Source organism: Netta rufina (genome assembly GCF_964035555.1).
Source record: "Netta rufina genome assembly, chromosome: 3".
NCBI classification, from domain to species: Eukaryota; Metazoa; Chordata; class Aves; order Anseriformes; family Anatidae; genus Netta; species Netta rufina.
In genome coordinates, this window is record NC_140125.1 from 59,911,433 (window position 1) to 59,932,109 (window position 20,677).

The following is a 20,677-nucleotide window of genomic DNA, read 5'->3' on the forward strand; positions in this document are numbered from 1 at the left end:
GTCTTTGGAGCGCTTCAAAAACAGTGCCTTCCATTTCAGTAAGTCCTGAATTATTCCATTTATGTGTTAGTTTAAGAACCAAATCAGAGGTATGTCATTCAGCGACTCTTTTTGTTGCTGTACAGTGTCATTTCTGGGAATGTGCATCTTTGTGAAACGTTGGAAAAGGTGTTGAGGGAAAAGAAATGGCGAACAGAGGACTCACAAGGACTTTTTCAGTAGTATAACAGCTTTCTTGCAGAAGGGTGCAGAGTTATTCTGAGGACCAGTTTCTGCTGTTAGTATTCATGCCATACGCACCAGTGTGGCATGCATTGATTTGTGTTAGTGCAGTGGGCAGGCAGCAAGCAGAGAGGACTGTGAAACAGCTCTTTCTGGGCCAAAAGAGCTTGAAATTACAGTGTATTGTCCGTGTTCTGGAAATCGTTAACGGGGTTTTCTTTACATTGGCTATTTTGCAAAGGGCCAGCTTATTTTGAGTCCCTGTTTGTTTCATCAGGAACCACAGGCACTTGATACCTCACAGAGTTAACTTGATTTAAAAGAGTGGTATATTTTTGTTAGTTTAATACTATATTTCTGCTTTTTAAACATGCAGAAAACTTCATTTTATATGTCTTGAGTGGAGAAGTGTTTGGCTGTCATGTTTTATTTCTCTTGCTGTTTCTCCAGTTAATTGATCTTCACTATCTCTTACTAGATGCCTTTCGTTATCATTTAATAGGGTAGTCTTGACAGCCAGGTTTATTAGCTCACGCATGGCTCAGATGATAGCCTGTGTGTTCCTCTGTACTTATATTGGATTAATACATTTGTGCAGTGCTTTAGCCTTGAAATGTTTACTGTTCCCTCACAGGCACACTTACCAGTTCTTTCAAATATATATGTGTATATATATATATAATATATATAGATATATATTTACCTGCTTTAGATTAAAATAATACTGTTTATGGTTAGCTTTTTGTAAGCCCTAACTTACAACTTAACTGTTCTTCTATTTTTCTATTCTCTGCATGGTTCCATTATAAAAGAAAAATCCACAGGCTAAAATGCTCTTCTGATTTTCTTGTGTTTTATAGGAAATGTAACCTCTGCATCTTCTATTTCAATAAGTTTAATATATTTGTATGAAACTGATTATCATATGCTGCTTCCCCCAGCTTACACACCTAAAGTTATTTCTATCTGCTGGGACTTTTCTCTAGAGCTGCTTCTCTTTATAAAAAAAAACAAAACAAAACAAAACAAAAAAACAACACACAAAACTATCTCTTTATAAAAAAAAAAACAAACCACAACTATTCAGTACTACTACACTTTACCAATTAGATATTTGTGGTAAATAAAGCTTGCATATACGCATGATGTGGGGCTCCTTGTTAATGAAATTCCATGCTTTCAGGGAAGTAATTGAGAGAGAGAGACAAAGCTACTCTGATGCCTTCAGCAGACCTCCAGCTGCTGACATAGTCAACAAAACTCCACTCTTATTTATTTAATTACTTTTTACCTCAAGCTCTTTCCCTGGCCATGTTTCTTCCTCGCAAGCAGTTCCTCACTGTGGCCTGTAGCTGTCCTCGGTAGCTACAGCATGAATTTAACACCATTTTCAGTAATTTCATTACTGCCTGCAGAGGCTCTGAGCAGTGACAGAGGCATTGCCTCAAGTTTTACCAGCTTTACCCTTCAACAAGCACTGTGAAATCGGGAGGACACCAGTGCTCCTGAGCACATTTGGTGGGTTAGGTTAAAAGTTCTCTGCCCAGAGTTGAGTTTCATTTAGCTTAGAGGCGTTATAGAGATTGTTATGTAGTTGTGACTACTACTGAACTATTTTTCCACCTGCTGTTTTCAGAATAGACAATTTTTTTCAAAACTGCTTAATGGATAGGAAGTAAATTGCCTAGTACTATGTGATTATAGCATAGAAGGCTGGAAGGAAAAGTAATGGTCCATAGCAAGTTGATTGCAGGCTATTATTTTGTTGCTGCATTCATTGCTGCCCCAGTGAATGAGAGAAGTTAAGTATAAAACTTGGGTTACCAATAGTAATTCACTTGCAGAGCACAACATTCATTTAAACCACCTCTATTTAATGTATATTTTTTTTCAAAATAATTCAGGCAAGATATTCCTTTCTGTCAAGGTGTTCTTATCCATCTAGATTTACCCACCTAATACTAACCAGATAAAATCCTGAGTAGCTTTTGAAATGGAAGGTCAAACCTATTCGTGCTGGTACAATTTTAAGAAATCAGCAAATTTTGACAGAATGGGTGTAGCTAAAACAAACAACCTAATTTTTCTGGGGAAAAAAAAAAACCAAACCAAACAACAACAACAACAACAAAACAAAAAACAAACAAACAAACAAACAAACAAAAACCAACACACACAACCAAGTGCTCTCTGCTCTGTGATCTCAGTGTACTTTTCATACCTTTAGCAGAAGCAGTGTTGCATTTGGAGGAGGAGAAAGTGACTTTTTTATGCAATTTATTACTTTATAATATATCTATTTCTATACATTGAAATGTCCTCTGCTTATTGCACTGTGAAATTTCATGCAGCTTGTGATCACAGATGTTACATGGAGGGATTCTGTTGGATTTTTGTACCTATGAACTAGACTTTTTCACTCTTAAAATCAAGGGACCATGCTGAGCTCTTCCTTTGCAAAACTACTTTCAAGTATAAATGGTGAGATCTTTCATTCAAATTTCTTCACAACTGAGGTAAAGCTATTTGTTATTTAGGCATGCAGGTGCTTGGGTGCCATCTGATTTTTTTTATATAAACAAAACAAACAAAACCACAATATTTTCTAGTAATCTGAATTAGAAAATGAAGCACCTGAAAGTTGGGAAGTTTGTGATGCACGCTATTTGTTTCGGTTCTCAAGAACTGGGGTGGCTTTCTTAGACTTTCTATTAAAATGTAAAGTTGTTACTGACTAAAATCAGTGACTTGAAAATGTTGAACTCAGGCTGCATAACTACTAGAAACCCATTTTAAATGAAAGTCTTTAATGTCACTTTAAAGTCTCAGTGGCTTAGCTGCTAGAGCAGAAGAGCTAATTGGGCTGCACTTCATTCGCATGGTACCACGGCAATATGATTTAAAAGGCAGTTTACTAAATGGTGCAGTTCTTTGCTGGTGGTGGTAGCTCCTGTTATTTTAAATGTTTTGTTTCCAGTGGATAAAACAGGCTCTCCCTTTCTCTGGGGAAGCAGCCAGGACCTTGGATCGCCCAGCGGAGCAGATGGGGCGACACGTTGGATGTCAAGCCTGGGCCATCCAAGGCACCTGGTTCCCTACCCTCATGGCCAAGCTGCTCTAGCAGGCCTTTCCTGAGAGCCTGCTTGAAATGGGCTCTTGCTCATGCTTCCATGGTCACCTTCTGTTCCCAGGATACAAATGTTCAGGTGGGAACAACATGATATTGGCCCTTGAGGAGTTTTGTGTGGCTTTGTGCTCTGTGCCACTGTGTCCTCCTAGGGAGCAGGGGAAATGGGAGGTGAAGAAGAAGAATGGTGAGAAAGAGCTAAGGCTCTGCATGGTGTCCAGACCCCAAAACTACCTCCTTGCACTGCGTGCCTTCAGCTTCCAAGGCTGAAGGACTGCTTGGCTTTTTCAGTCCTGTGTTGCGAATGTCTACAGAGTGGTTGGACTGGCATTGAGAGTCCACTGTGGACACTTACTGCAGTGTATCCTACAGTGTTTTTGGCCTGTGAGGCCAAGAGGTTAAGTGGGTGTTTGACCAGAGTCAGGATGGTGGCACCATCAAACAGCCCCTGTCAGTGTGCACCGGCAGATCTGTCTTGCTGCTCTGCAGCATTGTAGTACTTAAAGGATCATGGTCTGAAGTGTAGTCCAGCTGCTCACCTGAACTCACTTTGCTCTGCATTTTTTTTGAACCGTCCTGTGCTCTCCATGAAATGTGGATATAACTCAGCTGCAGTACTAGGAGGCAGTGGGCATATGTGGCCTGATTTGCAAGAGGCAGTCATCTTCCAGTTCCAGCAATTGGCAGTGTAGGGTCCTGAAAACAGATCAGGCTCTCAGCCGATGGCATGTTCCTCAAGGGTCTTGTGAAGCTCTCTCTGCTCAGTTCAAGTTGCAGGTTGGGGATAATGTTTTGGTGCACACTGCTGTTTATTGCTTGGACTGGCTGTCATTCCCAGTGGGTTAAAGTGGCAGATATGTACTGAGAAATTTATACCTGTAAACAGTGTGAACAGTTGGATATGCTTTCATACTAATTTTTCAAACTATAGCTGCAGAGGCTTCTTGCACAAGTGTCTGCACTTCGTGCCTTTCCCTCCCCTGGCATAATTGTGTTGATTCAAACTACGTATATAGTATAGGGCTTGTTGTTCCAATGTCTGTGATGATTCATTTATTATCTCATCTTCAGAAGAGCTGGATTTGGCTGAGAGTGGCTTCTGTTTAGCTTTGTTGGCCAAATTCAAGGAATGTATTTAAGCAGCAGTGATTGGAACACTTGATTTGTTTTCTAGGAGACATCTGGTTAGCATTGTCAAATAAAACCGGATTTAAGTAGTTACTCATAAAGCCGCTATTATGTCTTGCTGCAAGACCCTCCAGACAGGTACGTGTTTACCCTTTGTCTTCTGAGGGCATCTGCCAGATCACTGCTCAGATGAGCAATATTAGGGTCAGCCCTACAAGTCAATAATCCTGCTGAGAAGATTATGGACTTAAAATAATCTTATGTTTCATTAAAGAGCTGCAGAGTAGAGGGGAACCACTGGTCTAGTTCAGGTTCAGAGGGATATCAAGATGCAAATTTCATAGCAAATGGAAACCTTAATAAAATAAAAGACCATTAAAGGCTAGGGGTAGACCATGTTTTCTGAAATCAACTTATTCTAATTATTTTAGTTTCAGCAGTCAAGTTAGTGCCAGTGGTTCTGTCCATGTACCCTGTCTTTTTTACAGTTTCTGAATTAATTCACAGTATGTCTGTTGATGGTTTTAGCCAGGTTCCACACTCTAGCCACGCTTTCTAACAGGGAATTTAAAGAGGGAAAAAAGATTAAAAGAAAAAAGGAATATTCAAATGAAAACTAAGCAGAATTTTACTGGGAGTCTACAGTTCATGTGTTTGAATGCTGCTCTGGGGCTGAAAAAATGAGCTAGTTGGGAGGATTTAGATTCCCTATGTTTAGGTTTAGTTATGTAGTGCAGTGTTGAGTGTATAAAACCATACAGGGTGGTTATACATAGATTGATTGCATGGTGTCATACGTACATGATGAAGTGAAAGCATTTCTAGTAAAAGGGTTAAGAAGTCTAAAATTTGTTTCAAAACACTAATGATATTTCCTTAAACCAGTTTAACATGTTTTCTTCGTTTTTTCTGATGGAAGTCAGAGTCGGGAGGAAGATTTGTTTGAAAGATTATCGAACCCCACCCTGTTTCAAATCTGTGCCTTTAGTGGGAGAGAAGAAATCTGAAGTGTTACTGTCTGGTATAATTGTTTCAGTGGTAGGTAAGCAACTTCCATCACAAGTACTATCAGACTTTCAGCTGATTTCCAATTTGTGTTTTTATCTCCCTCTCTTAGATTGGGGTGTTACATACACGCTTGTTTGCTGCATTTTAGGTAGCTTTAAGTTGAACATTAAATGTCCCAGGAGAAAAAACATCAGAAATTTCCTTTGCATTTTTATATCATCTCTGTTCAGTAGTCTTAAGAAACAACAAATATCCATAAAAATGCCAGGGAAAAAGTGTAGAGAATGTTTTTTAATGCCAGCATCAAACATGCAAAAAGAAGCAAATAGAAACTGTTAAACTTAAGACATGTTGTCACCAGTAAATGTAGTGGTATAACACTCATGCAGAAATTTAAATTAACTCAAGACAAACGGTGATAACTATTTTGAGCACTTCCCAGTGACAGCTTGTTAACAAATATAATCTGTAATGGCTGTTGCATTTTGGTGCCTTTAGATAGGTTTTCTGTATGGCTAAGTCATACCGACCACCTGGGGAGCTATGGGTGGGACTACATTTATTTGTCTTTGAAAAGCTTCATAAAAAGAAATATAGAAATGATCAAAGTGTTTGTATTTACTTAAAACTCTAAAAGGTATTTTCATATTTCAGAGGTCCTTTTAGTTTGGATCCTTATTAAAGGCTTGCACGTGATCTGGACTCTTGGAAAAAAAAATCAAACTGCATGCCTCCTTTACTTAAATGCTGCACTTCACGCCCCATCCTTGTGCATTTACACAGCTGAGCCCTGAAGCAGCCAGGGGAGGCTGGTCTGGAGGGGTGGGCTTCCCAGCCAGACTAGGTGGCCTGCTGTTGTGCCAGGACACCCTTCCCAGTGTAAAACAGGGCACTTGTGCATTGCAGAGGATAGACCTAGCGTAAGTACATTATGTTAGTTAGATTTTTTCAGTTAGATTTATTTGAAGTATCCATTCAGCAGACTTCTCCATTGCAGGAGAAGGCTCCATTAGGGTTATCTTTATCCTGTGGAGCCCAAAACATCTTTGTTTCTGGGAACTTAGCATAGTATCTGTCATTAAATCTACCTGCGAAGCTGGGCTTGGGCACTTGTGCAAGAGGGAACACAATTAGCAGTGCTCGAGTATTGGAAAGGTCTGGTAGACTTGGTAGGCTTTCTTTTTACTCAACAAAATAAGAAAGCCTTGTAATAAATAACTAACTTTTGGCAATATGTTTAAAGCCTGCAGCTTCATACAACACTTGCGTGTGAAAGAAGTCTGTTGGGTACCAGTGTTGATTGTCTCTAGGGTTGTTTTATGCTTTTGTATATGTATTTGTGTGTATATGGAGCCCGACTCTTTTCAGTGTCGCCCAGTGCCAGGACAAGAGGCCATGAGCACAAACGGGAGCACAGGAGGTCCCGTATGAACATCAGGCACTTCTTTACTGTGCAAGTGACAGAGCACTGGCAAAGATTGCACAGAGAGGTGGTGGAGTCTCACTCCTTGGAGATCTTCAAAAGCCACGTGGGTGTGCTCCAGGGCAACCCGCTCTGGCTGTCCCTGCTTGAGTAGAGGGTTGGACCAGATGGCCTGCAGAGGTCTCTGCCAACCTCAGCCATTCTGTGATGCTGTAAAAATACAAATCTAGAAATAGCACTATCAAATTACATTTTGGGGAAAGAGATGTGAATAATAAGGAAGGTAGATGGACTGGAAAATGCTGGTATTAGCCAAAGCATCTAGATAGAACTGTTAAGCAGAAATTTTTTCAGCTGATCTGGCATGGTAGTATATATCTGTTGAAATTCCTGACCTATTAAAACGGGAGTCTGAACAAACCAGCACACTGGATATATCACAGCTGAAGTTCATGAACTTGCTTTACAGTTAGAATTGGTCACAGTTCAGTTGATACACAAGTGCATCGTTGCTGTGGCTTTACAGCATATTTTAAAGCTTTGATATAGAAGCACTCCCTGTGATACTCAAGTTCTGCAGATGATATGGGGATTTATACATTTAAGAGAAATGGGATTTGATCCAAGCTGAATGAAGTTTTGGGAGGAATATAAAGTAGTAGAGGCAAGCTGTCTGCCTCATTTAGATTTAGGGACAAAAATAGATGCTGCATTGGAATTAAACTGAGCTGTTTTTTTAAAGTCATATTTAGCATGAGATCTTTGTTGAAAACCAGATTGCTTTTGTACAGCTCTACATTTATACAAGCTGTTTCATCCACACAAAGAGAGTTGTGCATTCTTATCACTGGTTTGTAAATGAGGGACACATAAAGAGGCTCAGAGTGAAAGTCAGTGACTTTTGCTAGCTTTACTAACCAGAAAAGACCTTTGAACTAGGGCGTCTCATTTTAATTACAGTTTCAGGACTGATCATTCTCAGCAAGCTCTTTATCTTGAAAAGTTACCTCCTGAAATTTCCTATTAACTGGGCTTCACGTGTAGCCCAGAATCTTTGTCCCTGTCGTACTGCAGTTCAGAAAGTAGGCAGGGAGGCAGGAACACCCTCCAAAGGGGACCCAGTTTTGTAGGGCATGTTCCAGTATAACACTGGTGTGACCAGTCCCCCACAACATGTAGCTGTGCCTGTTATAATTAAGGCAGCAGCCTTTTTGCCTAATAGAGCATGCCACGAGTAAGCTGGATATTCGTCTGGAGCTCATCTCACCCTTAAATAATTTTAAATCCTATCTACTGAAAAATCCTTTCAGGCATTTTACTTTAAGCAACCATTGGATAACAAACACACAGTTCTCAGAAGTGGAGATGTTGAAATCCCTGTTACATTCTTCTGCTCCTTGTGAGAGAGATGTCCGCAGTGTTGTACCAGGCGCTGGTTGTTACTTGTGTGGAGAGGACCCGAAGTAAGGCAGCTCGGGTTCTTCCTTAGCTGGCTTTATCCCAGTGCCTCAATGTGCCCATGTGCGGCAGGCAGAGGGTAGATACCCCCTACGACTCTGCATTTAGGAGGTATATCTGTGAAATTTAGGTGGTGTCATGTCTGTCTACAGATGTACAGCTCTTGCCTGGATCTAACCTGAGGGGATTCACTTGGACAGCAGAAATCCCGTGTCTGGAAGCCAGGTCTTCTGACACCCAGTCCTGTCCCTCACAAACCCATGAGGTCTTAGTTTTCTCACCTCAGCTGGAAAAACAAATTCAAAACGTGCCTGAAGTAAATTAAACTTACATGCAGTTATTTATCAGCTTGAAAACAAAAAGTTCTCCTAAAACAGTAAGCAGTGATATATTACATTACCGTGTTTATTAAAGAGCAGTGTGATATATAAAGTAATGTGTTATTTTTTAAAAGTTTGTTTCTCGAGACACTTTTCACTCTCTTGGAAAAGTGTATTTATGTAAGACAAATGTATGCTGTACTGTAGTCTGTCTGTATTTATAAGACAGTGTTTGTAGTTGGCTTAGAGGAAGGAGGTTTGTGTGTATTTACAGAAGGGAATGGCTGCAATGCCTAAAGCAAAAAAGGGAATAAAAAATCTGACCTGAGGGAGTAGTTTTCCAGTGATACGTGCAGTGAATGGATAAATGTATTTTAATACGCTAGTCAGCAGATTTGTTTCTGTAGGTGACAGTTTAGCTGACTCCTGCAGATAGTAGCCTTTTTCTAGTACAAAAAACAAAAAAACCCACCCACTACAAAACACAAGTTACAACTTGAGGGGCTCTGCCAAGAAGTCACCCTGAACATAGTGGAGGTAATTTTTCAGGCATGCAGATGCAGCTGTCAGCGTGTCTCTTGTTCGCCCTTGCTCACAGTGGGACAACCCCGAGGAGTGTGAAGGCACATGGAGCGCATGCTGCCTGCTCCCCTTTCGCCCTCCACACCACAGCCTTCCCCTTTCTACAGCTGTGTGTGTGGTGCCTTCCTCCTCCATTAAACTGCCCCTGATCCATCCAGTGTTTTTTCTTTGGCTTTTAGCAACTGGTCCCCAGGCCCTCTTCCTTGGGCATGAGGCCAGCTCAGGTGTTTCAGGGCTGTTCTGTCCTTGCTTTCAGACTTTTGTCACTCAACCCAAGCAATGACTACCTACATAGGTGCTTACTTTAAGTAAGTTATTTAGTAAGTTATTTACTTTAAGTAAGTTATTTAGATGTCTGAATAGCTTTGATGCTGTATCTGTACATTGTGAATATCATGCTCATTTAATGTTCAAGACAACAGTGGTTGCTAATAAATACTTAGAAACACAGACAGGTGGATTTATTTTTGTTAAACTCTTTAATTGTGACAGCATGTGTGTTCGTGTGGATGTAGACACCTACAGAGCTTATGGCCTGATCCTGCAACAGTCACGTGAGCCGTACTAAACACGCGTAATCTCATTAGGACTAATTTAGCAAGTGACAGCTACAAGTTCAGGCCCGAGGCATCGGGGACTGGGCCTGGCTGTGGTGGCAGGAAGCTGTGGCCCTGCACTATGGCTGGGGCTGCGCCACGCAGGGAGGGCCCAGGCCTTTCACCTGCTGCCAGAAGAACAGTTTTCTGAAGAAGCCTCTGAAAACATGGCATTCAGCTTTGAACAGTTACAATAAAAAATATTTTTACAGATACATTAGGGTTGTTTTCAGAAGCTGTCTCCCTCTGGTCAGTTCTGTTGCTGGCAGGGCAGTGCATTTTGCTTCATGCAAACTTCCAAGATACTGTGACGAGTTTTCGTGGAAAATTTCTGCAAGTATGAAATAAGAAATGTTACCAAAGGAGAGGAAAAGGCCCCGCACATCCAGTCCTCTCCCAGAAAACACAATCTTTCTTGCATCATGGAGCAATACACTGTGTGCATCTGACTGAGCAGACAAGGTATTCGTTAATCCTGGTTCTTCACAGTAATACCATGTCAAATGAAGGGATGAGGTGTCTGAGCTGTGCCTTCTGTTCACTCAGGTGATTTGCGACTCAAATTCTCGTGTAAGAATATGGTTTCAAATTGTTTGAAAAGCAGTAAATAGCTCACATATGCGAGACTTGCTACTGTGTGTTATCAGCTCAGGGTCAAACGGAATTAAATGCAAGTTCCTAGTGTAAATTGAAGAGATCTTCAGGATTGAGAGGCCTTGGTGGTGTTTTGTACCCTTGGCTTGACTGCATGCCACAGAGGCCAGAAGGGTTTACTGGAGAGTTTGAGTTATTCAGCTGGAGTCTGACCTTCAGACCTTGTCCTACAGAAGTATTGCCAAAAATAGTAAAACATAAGAATTAATAAAGCTCGTTAAGCTCCACAACAGCACTGAATCCAGTGTTCGTGGTTCAAAATTCTTGTGCAGCATTGCACTCAGCTCTATTGCCTGCAAATTGCCCCTTTTGGAAGAGGGAACTGCAATTAGCTCACATATTGCTGATGAGAAGCATCCCTAGCGTGCTGGTGTCTTACACAGGGATTTAGTGAACTCTGCAGTAATGAAACGCCGAGGAGACATCTGAGGGGTTGATTATATGGCAGCAACTCAGATGTAATGGTATGGGCACTGACAGCTTTAACACATTTTCTCCTGTCATGCATCCCCTGAATATCCTATCTACCATGCTCTAACAACTGTGACAGTGATGAGGGAGTCTTTAAAAGGTTTTAAACCACATTTCCCACACACTTTCTTCATGCCTAACTAAAACCACCCTGTGAACGGCAAAACTCAACCTCAGGCAAAATTTTCTTCTCTAGGAAAGGTTTAATTTAGTCACATAAGTGGGGATAAATTATATTATAGCGTAATATGACTACAGTCATTTTAAAGCAATACTTATAATACAGAAGTTTTGACATTTAATATATCACTGGTATAGGGGGAAAAGGACAAGAACTAACTTAAAACTCTATGTAGTCAGAAAAAAACACTTGGAAGGCAGCAGAAGTCTGTGCACAGCACCTCTGCACTTAGCCCCCAGAGCTAATGAAGGGGGAAAAACAGGGACGTAGCTCAGCCTTTGCACCATGACATCACCCAGTGTGGCCACCCATTGCACTTGCCAAGCCAAGGGCCTTTCCTCGTCTTCCTGGGCAAAAGGCTGCTGTTTGTGTAACAAAACCGGTTCATCTGGGGCAAAATAGTATTATTGCACAGTTCAGTTCAGATCTGTGCACGATAATGCAGCACACAGGGCGTATTTTGAGCTTGCTGTGCATGTGCTGCTGAGTTGATCTCAGGCAGACGTATCCTTAGGAGTCGCTGTTTGTGTCCTGCCTGATGCAGTCTCCCATGTTTTGCCCTGGCAGTTTTTAGGCAGAAATTACGGAAAGCCTGTACACATTTTTGTGTATTGGATAATGTGAGTGATGGCAGCCCTGCCATGGGGTACAAGACTGTGCATATCCCTGGCTCAGCTAGCACTAATGTACTGTCACATGCTTAAAACCAAAGATTATTAATAACCAGAACTGACTCTCTTCTTTTGTTATGTGTTCAGACATCTCTGAAATAGCATGCTTATTTGTAGGAACTTTTTCACTAACTCAGTATCTAGTGCTCCTCTCTGTTTGCATAATGGGGCTGTGGGACTAGGACAAGGTATTGCCCCTCTGGGAAAAAGGATCCGTGTCTGGAACTTTTCTTAGAGTATTTCTTCCAGGTTATATGTGTATATATATATGTAACTACAAAACATTTAGCTGAAAAATAGAAAGCTTACAGAAGACCATGTGCACCTTATGAGAGTGATTAGATGGTGTGTGCACTCCTCAGCTAGCATAGTTTTCAGATAGAAGTTACTACCCTTGGTGTGGCAGTGACAATAACTTCAATTAGCTGTACTGGTTGATCGACCTCCTGTTGTGTTTCTGGGCTGTTGCAAAGTAAAGTAAAAGATCTCTCTCTGAAGCTTCTGATGAGGTTTGCTGGCCTCAGGTGCCGTCTAGAGGATGTGTTTCTTGCTGTGCTGTGAAATGCACTGTGACACTAAGTAAATAAAGAAGCTATTCTTTTGGATAAGTCACCTTTGTGGTGGTTTGTTTCAGCAATCTGCAGCAATTCTCTTGGCTTCTGCAGCCACATCACTGCAATAGCTTCTGAAGTTACTTGGATCTTTTGTTGTGGACTAACAAAGGTTGTGAGCTTGATAAACTGTTTTATTGTCAGCTCTCTCATTGAACTTGCTGTGGTCTTCAGACATTCAGTGTTGTCTTCCTCAATAGTTCAGGGAGATCTTTTGGGCTTCATGAAGTATGCTATTCATCATCTTCATCTCCTTGGTTAAGAGAATAAATAAGGTTAAGCAGGTAATACCAGAGCATGCTCCATAAAAGCCCGTGGCTCTTGGGGCATCCATCCAGTAATGCCTGGTGTTGGAGAGCTGCAGAAGTGGTCAGTAAGGACCCGAGGCCTCATCCCAACAGTGAGAGGAAAAATAATTTCACTCCCATGTACCTCTTAGGTTTTCTTCGTGTTGGTTTGTGGTGATGAGCGACTGATCTGAAGGCAAAACTTGTGGTGCCGAAGTTGACAGCTCAGTGCATTAGCCCCTGCTGCAAGTTGATGCAAGACTTCGTGCCATTTCATCCTGCCCCAACCCACTTACCCCTGCTCCTTTGTAGCTCAAACCAACAAATCGGCCTGTCAGGGTGCTCCCATTTGTGGGTGTTAAGAGCTGGGTCTTGCTGATCCAATGCCAGGTTTGAGGGGGTGGAAGAATTTGTTTTACCACGGTTGCTGGCAGTCTTTTCTCAACCCCCTCTGGAGCACGGCAGCTGTTTGCCAGATGTGCGCGGTGTCAACACGCTCACACGTGCCAGACAGGTGAGTGAGGTTACTGACCCTCCGCTGCCCAGCTGTAGGAATTGATCGGGGTCTCAGAACCCACCACCACCACCTGTGGGCCTTGAACTGAAGGAGCAGTGACAGGTTCATGCCATACAGCCCTTTTTGACCCCATGCTGAAGCATGCGATAGGCCAGGACGTACGTCTGGCTCCAGTGGAAATGGCAAATTGTCAAATTGCATACTTGTGCTCTTGTGCATGTGCACATGCAGGGAAATCCACCTCGATTAAATCATCACAGAGCTGTGGTTGCTCAAGATCAGTTAAACCACCACCGTGGAGTCCTACAGACCTCGGTCTCAGGAGCATATGGATGTAACAGAGAAAATGTATGCTGAAGTATGTATGCAAGTCATAACTCCAGTTAATCATTTGGCAAGCAGAAGCCTCTAAAATGTTTCCCTCAAAATAAACATTGCATATTTTCCATTTTAAGAGGTATTAAAAAGATCAAGGTAGGGAGACAGATGATACAGTCACAGAAAATCTTTCTCCAGTTTGTGATGACAAAAGCACTTTGTGCTATGCCCATATATTGTGCAAAAATCTCAGCTCCTTAGATAGAAATGTAACAGATACTTATTTTTCTTTTTGCTTTCCTCATCTTTCATCAGATTCAGATATCTGTCTCTGGAAACGCAAAATTAACGGTTTGACTGGGCTGATGAGTTTGGTTGCCGCATCTTGAACATTTATTTTTTCCTTATGCTCTGGCGTCTGTTGTTCTTTAGCACAGTCACACTGAATATCAATTAGGAGGCGGGAGGATGGTTATGGAAAACTTGGCGGGGGGATGAGGTGCCGACTGGTATTTTGGCCGTGTTGAGCGGGCATGCACGTTAGTTCTGAATTCTTTCTGAACTTTGAAAGCTCTTTGCTTATCACATCAAGTGAGCTCTGCAGTGACATGAGATTTTGAGATCCCTGTGCTTTGCATTCCTCTCCAAAATCACAATAAATGGTCTATTCTGCAGGCACGAAGACAAGACAAGTGGTCAGTGCCAAAGTTATTTAGCAGATGGTGCGTGAGTAGCGAGCAACATCATCATTTCAAGTGCAGAGCGCATAATGGGTGTCTACCGGCCTGGCAAACGAGACCCTGGTGTTACACGCATGCTTCCGTCTCCCATCCTGCAAGATGCTGCCATCTGTCAAGACACCGAGCCAGATCTCACTTAAAAAACCCCCAACAAATAAATCAATTTCAGTCGTCTTTCCAAAGCTCTTCCATCTCTCGATTTAAATAAAAGCCACGTGTATACACACTATGTGTGGGCACACATGCATAATACATGTAGAGAGGTGGAAATATAGATTAAAAAAATGAGAAATGCAACTTTGTGTTTCATTACTTGGGACAGACAGTGCTAATGCATGGTAAATACTGTCAGTAAAACGTACGTTTGTAAGTGCATTGTACATGAAGTGTAGACAGGGGTGGCTTTGGTGATACATTGATTTCCTCTTTCCCTGTCTTTTGGCAGAGTGTGACAAGCTGCGGAGGGATGGCTACCGGAGCTCTCAGTATTACTCTCAGGGCCCCACCTTCTCCTCATCCTCCAGTGCAATCTGTGGAAGTTACCAGGATGATTATGAAGAAATTGAACAAAAGGTAATGATGGGGGGCAAAATAATGGAAAAAATGTATGTCTGCTGCAGTTTAATTGCCTGCAATAATGTTATTCAAATAAGGTGGGATTGCCAGAAGGTCGTAAAGATGCTTGTTCTTTTGAATTGCAGTGGTATTAGGTCCTCTCACTTCCATGGTCTCTTAAAAATCCCAGTTCTACTGATGAATTTATATAAAGTCATCATATGACATGATAAAGATGTGAGAGGCAGAACGAGTTTGGTAATGTTTGGGGAGGGGGAGGAGATAGTCCAGTAAGGGTAACTGTTTTGAAACTAATTATGTGTTTATATTCAAGTACCAGGGAGAGCTATTAACCAGCCATCAGTGGATCACTTGCTGCTACTTCCATCACTTGGAAGTAGCAGCACATGCACACTTTGAATTGCTCTTCTAATACAGACAGGCAGTTTCATCAGGTAGAGGCTTTTTCCTATTGATCACAACTGCTTGTGTAAAGGCATCCAGAAGAATGAAGGATGGCCCAATAAGCTGGGTTTACCTTTTCTGTTTCAGTTTGCTTCATGTTCATATGCCCACTTCTCAACTCCCTGGATATTTATCTTACTTAGAGTTTAGAAAATAAGCAAATAAAGAGAGAAAGAAGGGACAGCTGAGCAAAAATCCTAAGAAGGTTGCAGAAGTGTCTTGTATACATCAATTTATATACATTTCAATTACAAAACTTGTAAGTTGTGTTCATGTTCTAAAGAGGAAAGGAAGTTTTGCTCATCTGTCTTTACCTTATTCGGTTGTTCCTATGAGCTCCAAAAGACAAGCCTTGGCTAACTTTGGTGCTGTGGGCTGATACTAGTGCTGGGGTAGACAGTGAGATGCTCTGGAGTCTGGATGTCCAATGCTGGAGCTGAAATGATAGAGCTCTTGGGATTTTCGAGATAGATATTCTAGAATACTTTGCCACAAAATGTTGCTTGGATAGTGGGAGGATATCCTTAACTGTAGCAGAATGTATATTTTTTTGAGCTGTTACTAAGCCACAGGTGCTTTGTGTAGCATGGACCAAATAATTCTGTCTGTAATTAAAGGATCCTGAGAATCACAGAATCACAGAATCACACAGAATCACAGAATTTTCTAGGTTGGAAGAGACCTCGAGGTCATTGAGTCCAACCTCTGACCTAACGCTAACAGTCCCCACTAAACCATATCCCTAAGCTCTACATCTAAACGTCTTTTGAAGACTTCCAGGGATGGTGACTCCACCACTTCCCTGGGCAGCCTGTTCCAGTGCCTCACAACCCTTTCAGTGAAGAAGTTCTTCCTAACATCTAACCTAAAACTCCCCTGGCTCAACTTAAGCCCATTCCCCCTCGTCCTGTCACCAGGCACGTGGGAGAACAGGCCAACCCCCACCTCGCTACAGCCTTCCTTGAGGTACCTATAGAGAGCGATAAGGTCGCCCCTGAGCCTCCTCTTCTCCAGGCTGAACAAGCCCAGCTCCCTCAGCCGCTCCTCGTAGGACTTGTTCTCCAGGCCCCTCACCAGCTTCGTCGCCCTTCTCTGCACCCGCTCAAGCACCTCTATGTCCTTCTTGTAGCGAGGGGCCCAAAACTGAACACAGTACTCGAGGTGCGGCCTCACCAGAACTGAGTACAGGGGGACGATCACCTCCCTAGCCCTGCTGGTCACGCTGTTCCTGATACAAGCCAGGATGCCGTTGGCCTTCTTGGCCACCTGAGCACACTGCTGGCTCATAGAACTCCGTTTAAAGGGTACAGTGTTTTCAGTTCTATCCTCCATGCTTTTTAATCACATAACAAAAATTGTTGTGGAATATGTACGTTCTCTAATCCAGGTTTTGATTGCTTTATATCTGTGTATTGGCAGGGAGTGTTGTTGCATCCCGTTGGACTCTGTGTGGTATTCACTAGCAGCAAACAGAATGTAAAGCATGTTAGTACTGTGGGCTGTATTATAACGACAAATTGCAAAACCTTACTGAAACCAATAGAATTATGGTTTTCACTGGTGAAAAAGTATTAACTGTTTGTTGCTATTAAGGTACTGCATATATATCTCTCTGAATACATATATAACCAACTTGCCTTAGCTGGTGCTCTGCAGCATGTGGCCCAGCTGCACATGTAAAACAAAAGTAACATTACAAAGAATATAAATATGGTATTTTTTAGCCATTCACATGAGTGATTATCTCAAAACCTTAACCTTAACCCTGTTGCTCTTATTTGCAGTTTAGGAAGATGCTGATCCTTGTAAACTGCAGCATGATACTGCCTTCTTGTTGTAAAACTCTGTGTTTTGTGGTGTTCTTCGACCTAGTGTCTTTTTTTAATTGACTTTACATTATGTAAGGGGGTAAAATTTTACTTTTTTTTAAATAAATAAGCATTTAACAGATCTCTGAAATGGAATTATAATTCCACTGGTAAAATGCCAAGTGCTTCTCATAAATCTTATGCCTTGAGACAGTCATCTTTCAGATGTCAGAAGAGTTCTTCAGTAACAATGTGGAGCTGAGGTCACCAAAATCCCATGATTCAAAATGCGAACTCCTTACTGCTCGATGAAAGCTTTGTGGCTTTGTTGTCTGTTCAATGCAAGAAAGCCAACATTTAAATTCTGTGCATGCAGCACTTACAAGTTGAAATTTGAGAATAGCAGAATAATGATAGATGAATGAATAGCTATTTACTGTTTGTACATTTACTTCTAAGTTGACATATTTGCCAACTTGCAGAAAAACTATGTTTTACTGCGTGGTAGTTCCAGAGAGGAAACTGCCTTTCCCTACTCTTTTTTTATCAACTTTTTAAATTATTTTTTTTAAGTTTATCATAGCCAGATATTGCACTTTTCTGTCTTCACTGCAGACATAATTTGAAACCATGGTTTAGATCACACAAGAGAAGACCTATATCTACAAACAGTCTCTTGTTTGTGGAGGTGGGTGTTTATCACCAGAGGGTAATATTCATACTACAAAACACGTGGTTTGCAGTGATTCTTAGAAAATGTTTCAGAGAAGCAGAACATTTGCTGTTGCAAAGCAAAACCACTAGGGATAAGCAACCCAACCCAAAACCAAGCCAACATAAGTAGAAAACAGAAACTTGAATTCTCAGAGTGTTAGTGTGTATACAACAAAGTCCTTGGAACTACCCTTTAACTCTTAGGTTGGTTCCAGTAAGTGGTATTGCTGGAGCATAGACCAAGCTCCACTTCAGTGTACTTCTGCTGATCCTAATTGAGTTTGTTGGCAATTAAATTGGTTTATCTGGCTTTTACATCTCAGTACAGCAACTAGTGTCCTCCTTTGTCAGCTCATACATGCCACTGTTGGTGACACTAGTTGGGAAGTATTCCTGTCCTTCATACTGGTCTGTTTTCCTAGTGCCAAGGATGTATTGAGATGTCACTTTAACTCTAGTTCCCTAATATTCTGACATGTATACACTGTGTATTTGAAATATATTTGTCTTTTTTGTGTGTGTTTTTTTTTTTTCCTCATTCTTCTTTCTTTCCCTTTTTATCACTCATTCTCTCTGTTTCTTTTTGTCTCACTCAACAGTCTAGTCTGTTAGACTGCATCTCTCAGTCTTGCATTAGCGCCTGCTGTAACTTGGTTCCCTGGAGCAACAAGGTATTTGCCCACGAGTGGGACCATCCAGCTGTCATACGTGCAGCTTGATGTTACTCGTAGCATTTAGCACGTACGCAATCTTTTTGTTCTGCTCTTAGCTTTCAGTTACTGTTACCTGCTTCTGTTTTCTATTAAAAATAATTTAAAAAGATACTGCTCAACAGAAGAATGTCATGCCAGGATTGTTTCCTATCTTTTTCATCATTATTCCTTTTTTGTCTGCAGTCCAATATCCTTTACTTAGTTGGTTCACTGAAATTTTGTAATTACTTGTGGTCTGTTAACATTTGTCTCCTTTGAAACCCCTCCTCCAGTGAAAAATGTGTTTTATTTATTTGGCTGCTTGGTTGTTTTTCTAATTAGCCAAGTAAAAACTTTCCTAATTGGAGTAGCATAGTTTTTAAATGATGAATGTGAGCTATAGAGAGTACTTGCTCCCAGATGTGCACTATATCATGTCTTTATTCCATCTATGAAAATGTTTGTATGCCAAGAACTCATGGTGTTTTTCCCTAGGTCCTGTTACATGGCTTACAAACTTTGCCTTGATACAGTCTGTTAAACTTGGAGTGACAAGACATTTACTTTGCTTATTTATGGGGCACAAAAAAGTGTACTTTTCCCACTATACTCAGCCAAACTGTTGGATATCTCTATAATATCTACAAGAGACTGGTCAGTAATCTGAAGGGGAAACAGATGCATTGACTGTATTGGCTTGAGGGACCTGGGGAGGTCTGATCTAAAATTTTGCCGGGTGTCAGGAGGGGCTGAAGATGTTGGATGCTGCTCCAGGTTGGAAATGTGAATGCCCGAGAGCCCTGACAGTGGGCTTTAGCAGGCCTGGAAATACTTCAAGACGGTGGTGCCCTCAGCTGGTCTCTCTGCCCCTCTGCTGCAGTTGCACATGGGTACTCTTGCAATCAGCACATGCATTTTATACTGCTTCACTTTTTTTTGAAAATGCCTCTCAGTTTACTGGGTTGAAGCAGCAGTTCAAAGCATAAAATGTCAAAGCATAAGGGAGTGAGTACAGAAACTCTCCGAACAAGCAAAAGAGGCACCACATACTCAGTGCTGCACAGTTGCTGCAGGGGTTGTAAATGGTGAAAGGTTGTGTAGGTTCGGAAAGCAACTGGATCAATTCTTGGGAGGAAGGGAAGTCCTTCCAATACTGAGAGACTGTTCAGGGTAAGGCAGCCACTGCATGCTTCCTCTGATTTGATTTCATCTGTGTGTGAACTGTTGGGCATTATCTTAAGACAGGTCAGATAAGCTAGGTCAGCTTTATAGAGCTCTGATCTGATGTAGTATGCCTCTTATGTTTTTAATCCCATTGCAGCAGAGTAGAGGAAGAAGAAGGGACTATTTCTGCAGTGTCTGGTTAAAGGGATACCTTGCTTGATGGTCAGTAATTTCTGCTGGGAAAAAAAAAAAAAAAAAAAAAAAAAAAAGGAAAAAGAATCCCTTCCTTAATGGGACAGGGAAGGCTATAAAGGATTTAGTAGGGTGGCCAAGTTTTCTATTGCAACTGAAGATCTGAGTATAGAAATAACAAGTAACTGTTCTACCAAAATTTGGGGGACTAGACTGGGGGCCTTGGTCTAGAGGGACACCAAACTGAGCAGGACATGACTAATTCAACTTAAATGTGATTTAACGTATAGCTATACAGGGGCAGTGTTCCATAACACAGTGTGAAATCACATGGTTGAAGCAGTCACACAAAAAGCACAGATTGGCCAAGTAACAGGAATGTAAAGATTGTTTTTGTTTTAAATTATTTTCATTGTTCAGTGCGGTTCCTTTGCACATGTAAAAAAGGCACTCGAAGCCATCAAAGGCTGGAGAAGAAATAGGATGCTGGGGAGCATTAATAGACAGCTGAATTGCCATAGCTGTCATCTGCAGTGCTATGGAATTTTTCTCAGCTTTGTTTTTCTGAAAAATTATAATTTTAGGAATGGTTGCAGTGGACAGTGAGGTAAGCAACATGCCTAGAAGTTTTAAGTTCTTTTGCTGAGAAGTGAAATTTGTGTGGATTGAATTTTCCTTGTGGAGGTCCCATCTTTTCAAACAGCATAGTATAAACCACTGGAATAGAACAAAGCTAAGAATAAACGGGGGAAAAGAAGGAACAGAGGCAGAAT

At 41.4% G+C, this 20,677-nt stretch overlaps 1 protein-coding gene across 1 annotated transcript in view; it reads left to right on the forward strand.

Annotated features, from left to right (window-relative positions):
* Positions 1-20,677, forward strand: part of NHSL1 (NHS like 1) — a gene marked incomplete at both ends in the record, with an annotated part of 164,087 nt that overhangs the window by 117,249 nt on the left and 26,161 nt on the right. The window contains 2 exons of the mRNA XM_084283623.1: positions 14,760-14,887; positions 18,456-18,527. Coding sequence (XP_084139749.1) covers positions 14,760-14,887; positions 18,456-18,527 — 200 coding nt within the window. The remainder of the gene's footprint in view (positions 1-14,759; positions 14,888-18,455; positions 18,528-20,677) is intronic.